This window comes from Scyliorhinus canicula, chromosome 15, assembly GCF_902713615.1.
Source record: "Scyliorhinus canicula chromosome 15, sScyCan1.1, whole genome shotgun sequence".
NCBI lineage: Eukaryota > Metazoa > Chordata > Chondrichthyes > Carcharhiniformes > Scyliorhinidae > Scyliorhinus > Scyliorhinus canicula.
In genome coordinates this window covers 33,482,043-33,494,616 of record NC_052160.1, presented here as the reverse complement: position 1 = coordinate 33,494,616, position 12,574 = coordinate 33,482,043, and the positions used below count along the sequence as shown (strand labels likewise).

The following is a 12,574-nucleotide window of genomic DNA, read 5'->3' as shown; positions in this document are numbered from 1 at the left end:
ACAGTTGTAACTTCGCTGTACCTGAAAAATTCAACTTTTTCCTGCTGTTTTCACTCTGGCTGCTGTATTTTAATGACCCAAGTGTTTTAACTTTTTCTGCTGTGCTCATTAGAATGTATTTAGGAATCGGCTCATCCAAAGGTTCAGCCAGTTAATCCAGTTAGTTGCTGAGCCATAACAATTGGGAAGATTCCAGAATAGATGACCAGCATTTGTTAAGTTTGTCAAGCTCAGCTGGGGCAGTGATAGGAACCTACAAGCAGCCTCAGCTTCATGAGTTAAAGAACACTGGGGTGGCCAGTCCTTTCGTTCTTCAGCGAATGCTGCTGGAAGTGCCAACATCCAGACAGGGTTGAGGGTTGCCTTCCTTTGTGGGCGAATAGGCGGGCAATGTTCACTGTCTTGCAAATAAACAATGAACACTTGGGCAGGATGCTGGACAATAACAGGTGAGCATGGAACCATCTCTGTGAGAAGCGCCGATAAATTTAGAAATGATTTAACTCTGAGCATTTTTCATCATGTCGTTGCTCATTTTGTGACACTTTTTATAATTGTCATAGAATCCCTACAGTGCAGGAGGAAGTCATTCGGTCGATCGAGTCTGCACCAACCCTCTGAACGAGCACTCCACCCAGGTCACTCCCCGCCCTCACTTTTTTGGACACTAAGGGGAAATTTAGCCTGGCCAATCCACCTAACCTGCCCATCTTTGGACTGTGGGAGGAACCCAGAGCACCCGGAGGAAACCCACACAGACACAGGGAGAAAGTCCAAACTCCACAGTCCAAGGTAGGAACTGAACCCATGTCCCTCTCGCTGTGAGGCACTGTGCCACCGTGCCACCGTGCCACCGTGCCGCCCAATTAAGTTTTTTTTTGCCTCATACTGCAGCCAAATATCTAACAGTTTGTTTTGAGGATTACCACTCCCCTTTGGGTGATTTAAATGTGTACTCAAAGGACGTTAGTGTTCAAGGTAGTGCTGCTATATTTTAATCTAATTTACCAACCCACAGGACATGTAGCACATGCGATTAGCCCATTAATCTTTTGGAAACTGATGTTGTTTATTTAACATTTATCAGTGACATTTGCTGTAACTCTAGACAGGAGAACACACAAGAAAAAATTTTCTCTGCAAAAACAGAAAACCTTGCCATTTGACCTGTAACTATGGAAGCTCTCCCTTCCCTGCTATAGTGTACTGGTCCAGTCAATACAATCACCAAGAGCATTTCTTTGTTACATCTGTTTGCGAAAGGTACATTAGTAGAGTTATTTTGATCTTACTACAGTTGAGCAACATAAGCTAAACAGTGACTAAGAACAGACTGTTTTATCAGGTATTTCAGCTACTAATATCTAGTTTCACATTTTCAGCATTGGTAGCATTTTAAATAATATTAACTTTGTGCGAAATACATATGTGAGCAATTCCACAGATCATTGAAATCATTCCAGAATTTACTGAAGCCAAACATCAGCTCTTGTTTCATCACAGCTCTTGTTGCAATTAAAGTCAGTCCATATTAGCTTCAGGTTGCTTCTTCCCGCCTCCTTTTCAAGCCTGTCAACTTTGCAGCTAATATGAATGTAACACCTGTAAATACCTCGGCAATGAATGAGATCCATGCCAGAGCCAAGGACCATCCAAACCTGATGGTAATATCTTCCAGAATCTTCCTTCCAGACAGACAAACAGCTTCTTTAAACGCTGCTGCAGAATATCCGATATACACACTGACCCCGCCAAGAGTTACCAACGCTGAATTAAACAGAAGACAAGGCTTTGGTTAGTAGGTACTAGCATGTCCATTCCAATTCTCTTACACCTAATGGTGGACTAAGGCAGATTTGCATCCCTTTCCATAGTGAGTAATTCCTGGAACAGATCACGAGTCTGTCACCAGGGGCCTATAGCTTGAGGAGCGTCACTCCACATCAATCATGGTTGACCAGGAGTCTCTACCACTCTTACCGCCAGCCATTGGTGTGTTTCGAAGGATTTACAGGTTGACACATTCAACCTGTTTGACTGCATTATGATGGCTCCTTCCTTAGCCATCAGGTCCTGGGGTGGGACTCGAACCTGGGGGTTCTGGATCAGAGGTAGGGATGCTACCAACTATGTCACAGGACCACCTATTGTACTGGCATATAAATAATGTATTTTCAGACTTCACATTTCGTAGCCATGTTGTTTTTCCCCAATATATTATGTTCAACATTAAATAATGTAGCAAAGATAAATGATTTTTATTAAGGCAGTATTCCTTTTTAATCATGGTTTAGAACAGGCTTGTCCAACCCACATTTTTTTTCTCACTGAGCAAATTTTTAAAAACAATTAGGGTTGGTACAAAATTAAACATGGATTTTGCTGAACAAAAATGAATCAATGTTAAAACAATACATTGATAGTTTAAAATAATGAGTAATTAATAAAGATGACCATTAGAGTGTGAGGGTCGAATGGAGTTTCTCCGCCTCACTCTCGGTCTCAGGGCTCACCCTCACCCTCACCCATTGTATGAGCTGGTGCAAAAACAGAAAATGCTGTCTCAGCAGATCTGACAGCATCTGTGGAGAGGGAATGGAGCTAACATTTCGTGTCTGGATGACTCTTTGTCCAGTGAGTTGGCGCAAGCGTGTTGGTGTGTCGGGGTGAGAGTGAGTGCGAACCTTGAGACTGAGAGTGAGACACATAAACACACACACTAATACAAACAAACACATTCTCTCTGTCACACACACACAGTCCCTTCTCCTCACCAACAGCCCGTTTTCTTCCCCTCCCACCAGCAGACGTCTCTCCCCTCCCCCACCACCGTGCATTCACTTTGTCCCCGCTCGGCAGCCACTCTGTCCCCTCCCCTCAGCAGCCACTCCTTCCCCCCAATCAATAGCCACTCCATCCCTGCTTGGCAGCCACTCTACACATAATTATTTTTGTACTTCCCAATGTATTCCCGCATACAGCTCTATGTGACTGTAATAATACTTTTTGGCCATTTTGATTTTCATCCAGAAGCTACTTCAATAATTTATCCCTATTTCCTATTACTTCCTCATTGTCCAATCTAATTTGAGGAATGTCAAAGTCAGAATCATCTGGATTTATCTCATCTCCCTGAGTTATAATGACTATTTCCTTCTCTGTCAAAATATATTTTGAGCACATTAACATGAAACAGTTTGTGAATTGTCCTCTTATTTCTTATCAAATAATTCACCTAATTCAATTTCCTTTCAATTTGATAAAGCCCACTAAATCTTGCAAACACTTCACTAGCTCTACTACTAACCTTGTTTACACCAACACTACCCACATGGTCTTTGGCCTAATCAATTGTTTAGCCACTTTCTCAAATGAGATGAAAAAGGCTTCCATATCTTTCTCATCCAATATTGACAGTGCTTGAATATATTTAAACATATCCGAACAAAGCTTTTGACTAGGAAGTATTTCCCCTTCCTTTAGACCTTTCTCAGCTTCTGCCTTTAATTTCAACATTTTCTGTTGTGTGACAAATGCAGGATTTTAGATATATTGGATTATAAACATTTGGCAATTCAAGAGTTAAAAGCATGGGTTAGACTGTGTTTGACTGCAGTAGTCATGTTTTGGGTGAGATTATCCGTTTGGGAGACTACGTTCTCCCACTGGAGCTGAATTGTATGTGATTTGCGCTTCCAACAGTCTCCCTCGCCTTGCAAATTTATGTATAGCAAGGGTTACAAAGGATTTCTAAGGGAACCCCATTATTGGGTCGCCATTATGAGGGAAAGGCTGAGAGCAAAACCCTGCAGCTGGCCACACTCCCGCACCAAAAATCTGCCCCCTCCCATATTGCAAAGCAGCCCCAACCCCCGGATTTTCTGGGAGCCTCCCCTTCCCCAACTATGGGGGTAACCTAACCCTTCCCACCATGGAATCCATAAATATGGAGACCCCCAGGGAGCAGAAAAATAGGTAGACCTCCAGGAATCCCCTAAATAGGGAGACCTCCCCAGGGACTCCATAAATAGGGGCCCCCCTAGAGATGCCCTAACTAAAGCAACCCCGCCACAGAGACCCCCTTAACTAGAGGGTCCCCAACAGGGACCAGCTAACAAGAGGAACCCCCCAAAGAGACCCCTAACAAGAGGGGCCCTCACAGGGTTCGCCTAACTAATGGGACACCCCACAGAGACCAATCTAAACAGGAGGCCCCTCAAAGGGACCAACTAACTAGAGGAACCCCCACAGAGAACCTTAATTAAAGGGACCCCCTCAGGGACTCCCTAAATAGCGGGACTACCCACAGGGACCCCCTAATTAGAGAGACACTGCACAGGATCCCCTAACTAGAAGGAACCCCACAATGACTCCGCAACTCAATGGAACCCCCCGGGATCACTTAAATAGGGAGACCACCCCCCTCAACAGGGACCGCCTAATTAAAGGAACTCTCTAATGTAACTGCCTAACTAGAGGAACGCCGCCCCCACCCCGACCTTCCAGAAAAAAGATCCCTGTCTAGCAGTCAAGACAGGGACAGTGAAAATGATTCCAGTTGTAATGCTTACCTGGAAGCACCACATGTCCATTCTTGGAAGGAGAAGAGCTGTGACATGTTTTTAAACCCCGAAGATCCATTAGCTGTAAACAATTAATTCATTTCTGGTGGTGGGCTGTGATTGACAGCTTCCACAACCCAGCTGAGAGCCTTGCTTGATTCATCTTCTTCATAAATGGGCAAGTCTAAGTGCTGAAATAACAATGTTTGCAAACATTAACTGGAGCAAAGAGAGTTACATGCTGTCAATTTTCAGCACCGCACTTCAAAGCCACTCAAGTGTAAAGTGGCGTGCTTGGAATGCACTTAACTCTCTTTGATCGAGTTGATATTTGTATATTTTTCCTGGACACCCAATTCTCTGCCACATCAGGGACCGTGCTACTGCCGGTGGGCAGCGGATAATTCAGCCTCTTGTTTTGCAGATTTTAAGAACCACGAAGGAAATTGACCAAAGTAACAACAGCTGGCTAATGCAATGTTGTTTGACTAGGGGGAGTCCATGTGTTTTCAGCCTGGAGAGTTAATTTGTTTTAAGCTTGGGGAGATGATGTTATTGCTGGTTGGAGCTAAGGTATTCAGACATTTTGAGAAAGCTTTTTGAATGGAGTTTGGATCTGGCTACCCTTTAGACCACAAGTAAAGTATTTTATTGTCACAGTAGAATAGTTAAAAAAAAAATAATAGTATTTAAAGCACTGCAAACGTGTCTGAGGATAAGTCAGTTGAAACAGCTTTTTGAAGACATCCAGCCAGAGCCTGCAGGGGTTCTAACAGGAACCAAATCTGTTCTAGAAAGCAAATATTATTCTGTGCCTTTGGGTTATTGGATGGATTGAGAGCTGTATATTTTTCCTTTCTTGTTCTTTAATTGGGAATAGAGATAGCAATTAAGGGTATTGTATTTACTATATTGAGCAATATTGTTTAAGGGGTAATTAAGCTATTTTTTGGTGTGATGTTAAAGAACTTAATATTGTGTTAATAAAGAAGTATTGATTTAAAATACCAGATCCCTATTTCTTCGTGCAATCACTCCTAGATCGAAGTATTCTTTCCTCACAGTCTTACAAGATAAACTAAAATATTGGTGTTTTGGTCCAGTATCCTAGCCACTGCTGGGGTCTGGTCTGGGATTGTAATCATTGAATCATAGAATTTATAGTGCAGAAGGAGGCCATTCAGCTCATTGAGTCTGCACCAGCTCTTGGAAAGAGCACCCCACTTAAGGCTGCGCCTGCCCATAATCCCATAACCCCACCCAACCCAACCTTTTTTGGACACTAAGGGCATTATGGCCAGTCCACCTAACCTGCACATCTTTGGACTATGGGAGGAAACCAGAGCACACGGAGGAAACCCACGCACATACTGGGAGAAAGTGCAAACTCCGCACAGACAGCGACCCAAGCCGGGAATCGAACCTGGGATTCTAGTGCTGTGAAGCAACTGTGCTAAGCACTATGCTACCGTAATAGTTAATATTCTCTTTGCATTCTAGCTTCCTAAATTCAAATTCTCTCTCCTTTTCCTTTGTTTCTGCCATAGCAAATCTCACTTTTCCTTATCCCTTTCTTCCTTTGCTAATCGTTCCATTTCTACCTTAAGCGTCCTCCTTTCCTTTTGCAAACCCTCTCTTTTTCCTTTTCTTCTCTTTCTAATTTCTTCAGTTCTATTTTTTTTTCTCCTTTTTATCTTTTTCCTGCATTTCTAATTGTTTCATTTTCTAGTTGAATTCAGGCTAATTCTAATGATTCAGACTGTGTTTCTGTCACATTTAAGTGCTGAGCTATTGTTTGTAATATCTCCATCTTCCGTATCCCTTCAGATAAGGTTCACTGCAGCTTTTCTGCCAAACCCAAAAGTTTTCTATTAGTCACCCTTTCTAAACTTTCCACAACCTGGAAAACCTTTGCAACTAAAAGAGATATCTCTAGTCACTCCTGATTTAAACTTCAAGAACTGAAAGAAAGCAACTGTTCCACACACACTCACTGTCTTTAAGTTCTGTAGTCACAAGCCAAACAAGGGATTATACTTGATATTAATTTTATTATGATTCCAGATCAGACCCCATCAGTGGCTAGGATACAGGACAGAAATCCCAATATTTTATTTTAATTTTGTAACACTGAGGAAAAGATACCTCATGCCAGGAATGAGTACATGAAGAAATATGGGTATGGTATACTGCAACAAATTTTATTACCAACACAGTATTAAAATCTTTAACATCACTCCAGAAAATAGCTTACAATTACCCCTTAAACAATGCTGTTCAATTTAGTGAACACAATACCCTTAACTGCTATGTTTATTCTGACTTAAACAACAAGAAAAAAAACCTTATCAGCTCTAAATCCACTGTAACAACCAATGGCACAGAAGAATACTTGCTTTACAGAGACGTTCTTTGAGGAAGAGAGGTCTTTTGACACTGCTTGAAATAAAAGACCAGACACCTGTCAGACCCATGCAGAAACCTTGGTGGTATGCTTTCAGAAGATGCTTCTCAGCTTGTTTCGGCTCTCCCTTGTTCTCAGACAAGTCTACACTGCTTTAAACTCTTTTAACTGAACTGCAGAGAGAGAAAAACTGCTTCACGTCTGGGCACAACTTCACTCGATCATAACTGAATTGCTTTCTACAAAATGCCTGATTCCTCAGCTCCAACCAGCAATGGCATTGCCATACCATTCTGAAATCTAATTAACACCACAGGGAATCCCTTAATCAAAACAAAATTCTATTAGGCCAAGTTCTTTATGATGGTTCAATTGTGCCCCTGGCCCCCAACCTTTCAACCCAATATTGTTTTAAAACATGATTGCAGAATTCGCACACACACACTAACCCAGATTTTTGAACCCTTGCTGCACCAAATAACTATAATACAATACATCTGATATTCCTACATTCATCACAGATAGGAGCTACCTATGACATCAAGCTAGGTTGGGGGATGTGTAAAGAAAGGAGAGAAGAAAATTATATGGAAAGAAGGTATGGAGAATTTGAATGCTGAACTGATGAACCTCAAATGCCTTTAAGTGTGGATAAATTCAAGGTAATAAGAAGAGGGGACTGAAATAATCAGCGGAAATATTAATTAAATGGCTCAAGGCTACTGGAACTTGCACGGGAGGCACTGAGGAATGGTAGATAGCTCAATGATAACCTGACATCAGTAAGGTAAGGAGGGCTAAGGGCTTGGAAACACAGCATGGTCCCAGGGGTACAGAACATTTGAAGGTAACAACAGAAGAGATGAGGCTAAGTAGATTGAAGACCGCAAAAGAAGATATTTCTCCACCAACCTGGTGAACTACAGCTATTTGCAACTCAAATTGTGTGGCAGCACAGGAACGGCATGGTGGCACAGTGGTTAGCGCTGCTGCCTCACTGATCCTGAATCCCGGGTTCAATACTGGCCTCAGGTGACTGTCCTTGTGGAGTCTGCACTTTCTCCCCATGTCTGCATGGGTTTAGCTCAGTGGGATAGACAGCTGGTTTGTGATGCAGAACAAGGCCAGCAGCGCGGGTTCAATTCCCGTACCAACTGAGAATTATGAATTCTTCCTCTGTGTACCCAAACAGGGGCTTTTCACAGTAATGTCATTGCAGTGTTAACGTAAGCCTACTTGTGATAATTAAAAAGATTATTGTTATTCTTCTTCTTATTATTATTATTGTTATTGTTATTATTGATTATTATTGTTGTTATTATTATTATTGTTATTAATTATTATTAGTTTCCTCCGGGTGCTCCGGTGTCCTCCCACCATCCAAAGATGTGCAGGTTAGGTGGATTGGCCATGATAAATTGCCCCTTATTGTCCAAAGGTTAGGTGGAGGTTACTGGGTTATGGAGATTGGGTGGAGGCTTATGCTTAAGTAGGATGCTCTTTCCAAGGGCCGGTGCAGACTCGGTGGGCTGAATGGCCTCCTTCTGCACTGTAAATTCTTTGATTCTCTGATTCTATGAACATATACAAAAACAAACTACTGCAGATGCTGGAAATCTGATATAGAAACATAAAATATGGAAGATAGACAGCAATTAAGGCAGCATCTGTGGAGAGAGAGAGATGATTACCATTTCAGGTCTGTGAGCCAATGTCAGAACTAGGGGAAGTTGGAAGTGTGGCAGGTTTTAAGTAATTACGGAAGCAATGAAAGGGGGAGGGGATGAAAGAACAAAGGGAAGGTCTGTGATAGGGTGGAACACATGAGTGATATAAATAGGGATGATGATCAAGGCAAAAGTGAGTGGTAACAGGGGCTGGTTTAACTCACAAGGCTAACTCGCTGGCTTTTAAAGCAGACCAAGCAGGCCAGCAGCACGGTTCGATTCCCGTACCAGCCTCCCCGGACAGGCACCGGAATGTGGCGACTAGGGGCTTTTCACAGTAACTTCATTGAAGCCTACTCGTGACAATAAGCGATTTTCATTTTTCACCGTGCAAGTAAAGAAACAAATGCTTGGTCTAGAGGAGGTGTAAATGGCAACAGTGGATATCATTTCCAATAGGATCTGCCTGAAAATGTAATGATTATGATCTGAAAATGTTAAAATTAGTACTTAGTCTCGGGGCATTCTCCCAACATCAGCAGCGACCCTCTCTGCCGGTGAGGCTGTCATGGCTTTAGGGCTGCTTGTCCTCTGTTTGGGCCAGCATCATCTACATCCCACCTGCTGTCCTTGCAGCTAGCTCAGATGTGACCAATCAGGCGGCTGCCTCTGGGAATATCCCTGGCTCCCAACAAGTATGGGCTGGGCTCAGGATTCCCATTTGATTCTGAAGCCAGAATCTAGAGGCACATGGGAAATCCTGCCCTGGAAGACTGTGAAGTACCTCGTGTAAAGCTGAGAGGCTGTTCCTTCGAGCGTCCACTGAGCCTTAATAGGGCAATATTGAAGGTCCAACACATAGAGGACAGAGTGGGGGCTGGGCAGAGAATTAAAAATTAAAAGATTGAAATATACAACCAGAGCGCATATCTCAGAATTTGTTAAACGAGTCTGCACTGTACTTGATTAAAAAGGGGATCCAATAGTATTCCCATTTGTATCCGTTTTTGCTCCTGTTTAGTAAGTGATTAGCATACAAATTGTTCTCGGTTTTGCTCTTGACAATTTGATTCTGTTGGTGATGAATACTAATAGTTCTGTAGTTTACAGACGAGATTTGTTTTTTCTTAAAGAAAATACATATTAACTTCACTTGTTTACTATCCAAGGGATCTCTTCAGCTTTCAGCCACTGTCTCATAATCACTGTGAGCATCCCATGAATCTTTGCCTTAATATTTCTCAGTATATTGGATTATGTACGATCTGTACGTTCTGTTCCTGAGATTATTTACTTTTGAGTCCCTTAAGCCTCTCTATATTCTTCTCTATATTCTTGTCGATGAAAAGAAACAAAATTAGACCAACACGATTGACGAGTGAAACACACATTTTGTAATGGCAGAAATATCTGTAATATAATTAGCAATGAGTTTAAATAAAAAAATATCACATATAGGCAGACTTAATGCAACACTTCCCCATCATGCCTTTTTCACTGTGCCTATCATTAGATCCATCAAGGTATTTATTATTCTAATCCCTGATTGAGTTCTCCTAACTGTGTCTCCAGGATAGGAAGCACTGTCTTCTAAGAACCATTTAGCTGAGGTCTGTAAAAACTCTTTGCCTGATGCTTCTTCCAGCTTTCTCTCCAATTCCAAAATGAGTCCAGAGATGGTTTCCCCCACTTCTCATTTGTCTAATGTTAATTAATTCTGCTGTTAATAGGCAGCACGGTAGCACAGTGGGTAGCACTGTTGCTTCACAGCTCCAGGGTCCCAGGTTCGATTCCCGGCTTGGGTCACTGTCTGTGGGCAGTCTGCACGTTCTCCCCGTGTCTGCGTGGGTTTCTTCCGGGTGCTCCGATTTCCTCACACAAGTCCCGAAAGACATGCTATTAGGTTATTTGGACGTACTGAGACATACAGGGCGGCATTCTCCCCTACCGGCGGGGCGGGGGGGTCCCGGCGTAGGGGAGTGGCGCCAACCACTCCAGCGTCGGGCCTCCCCAAAGGTGCGGAATCCTCTGCACCTTTGGTGGCTAGGCCCGCGGCGGAGCGGTTGGCACCACGTCGACTGGCACGAAAACCGGCACCAGCGGCCTTTCAGGCCCGCCGCCCGCCGCCGGGGCTGGCCGAAAAGCCTTCGCCGATTCGCGCATGCTCCGGTGGTGATGTCAGCGGCAGCTGCCGCTGACGTCACCATAGGCGTGTGCGCGCTGGCGGATTCTCTTCTGGCTCCGCCATGCCAGAAGCCGTGGCGGCGGCGGAAGAGAAAGAGTGCCTCCATGGCACTGGCCTGCCCACCGATCGATGGGCCCCAATCGCTGGCCTGGCCACCGTGGGGGCAACCCCCGGGGTCCGATCGCCCCGTGACCCCCCAGGACACCGGGGGCCCGCTCGCGCCGCCGATCCCGCTGCCACCAGAGGTGGTTCAAACCACGGCAGCGGGAGAGGCCTCCCAGCGGCGGGACTTCGGCCCATCGCGGGCCGGAGAATCGCCGTAGGGGGCTCGCCGCTCGACGTGGCGCGATTCCCGCACCCGCCAATTGCCGGGTGGCGGAGAATTTCTGCCACGGCGGGGGCAGGATTTTCGGCGGCCCCAGGCGATTCTCCGACCCTGCGTGGGGTCGGAGAATTTTTCCCACGGAATTTGGCGTTTGGGGCTTTTCACAGTAACCTCATTGCAGTGTTAATGTAAGCCTACTTGTAACAATAAAGATTAGCATTAGCATAATAATGTTTAAATTGTGCTGCAAAAGAGTAAATGATTTAAGTAATTAAGAGCAGCTATCCCCAGTTGTGAAAGTATTAGGGGCGAAATTGTCCGACCCCACGCAGGGTCGGAGAATCGGCCGGCGGCGGCGTTATTCCCGCTCCCGCCGGGTTTTTAATTCTCCGAGCGGCCAAAAACCGGCGTTGTGCAAATCCCGCCGGCAGCCTCTGAAAACAGCTGGCGCCGGCGGGATTTCATTGATTTTTATCAGACAGACATTCTCCGTGCCAGATGGGCCGAATTCCCGCCGACGTGGCCACGGGTCACGTTGGTGAAAAACAGAGTAGCTTTAAAACGGCGTCAACCATTGATGATGGTTGACGCCGTTCAGTTACCAATATCGAGTGCGGGGGGGGAGGAGGAGAGTACCGGCGTTTGTGTGGGGGGTGGGGAGAGAGAGTACCGGCGTTTGTGGGGTGGTGGTGGGGAGAGAGAGTACCGGCGTTTGTGGGGTGGTGGTGGGGAGAGAGAGTACCGGCGTTTGTGTGGGGGGTGGGGAGAGAGAGTACCGGCGTTTGTGTGGGGGGTGGGGAGAGAGAGTACCGGCGTTTGTGTGGGGGGTGGGGAGAGAGAGTACCGGCGTTTGTGTGGGGGGTGGGGAGAGAGAGTACCGGCGTTTGTGGGGTGGTGGTGGTGGGGAGAGAGAGTCCCGGCGTTTGTGTGTGGGGTGGTGGTGGGGAGAGAGAGTCCCGGCGTTTGTGGGGTGGTGGGGAGAGAGAGTCCCGGCGTTTGTGGGGTGGTGGTGGTGGGGAGAGAGAGTCCCGGCGTTTGTGGGGTGGTGGAGGGGGTAGGGGTGGGGGGGGGGGGGGTGGGGGGGTAGGGGTGGGTGGGGGTGGGGGGGGAGGGGTGGGTAGGGGTGGGGGGGGTAGGGGTGGGGGGGTAGGAGTGGGTGGGGGTAGGGGTAGGGTTGGGGGGGTAGGGTGGGTGGGTGGAGGATGGGGGGTTGGGGTGGTAGGGGGGGGGAGTAGGGGTGGGGGGGTGTGGGGGGGGGGGGGGGGTGGGGGGCAGCGGCGTGCAGGGGGGGGGCGACGGTGCGTTGGCCCCGGGCATCCATTGGATGGGGGCATCAGCAGATCTTCCTCAAGGCTCCCTTCCTCCCAGCTGCCTTGGTCTTTGTTTGAGAGAGAGAGAGAGAGAGAGAGAGAGAGAGGGAGATCTGTATTT

The 12,574-nt window shown here is 45.9% G+C and overlaps 1 protein-coding gene across 1 annotated transcript in view; it reads right to left on the bottom strand.

Annotated features, from left to right (window-relative positions):
- Nucleotides 1-744: 744 nt before the first annotated feature.
- LOC119979087 (transmembrane protein 114) overlaps nucleotides 745-12,574 on the bottom strand; it is a 99,514-nt gene continuing 87,684 nt past the window's right edge. Inside the window, exon 4 of the mRNA XM_038821087.1 lies at nucleotides 745-1,767. Coding sequence (XP_038677015.1) covers nucleotides 1,538-1,767 — 230 coding nt within the window. The 3' untranslated portion in view covers nucleotides 745-1,537. The remainder of the gene's footprint in view (nucleotides 1,768-12,574) is intronic.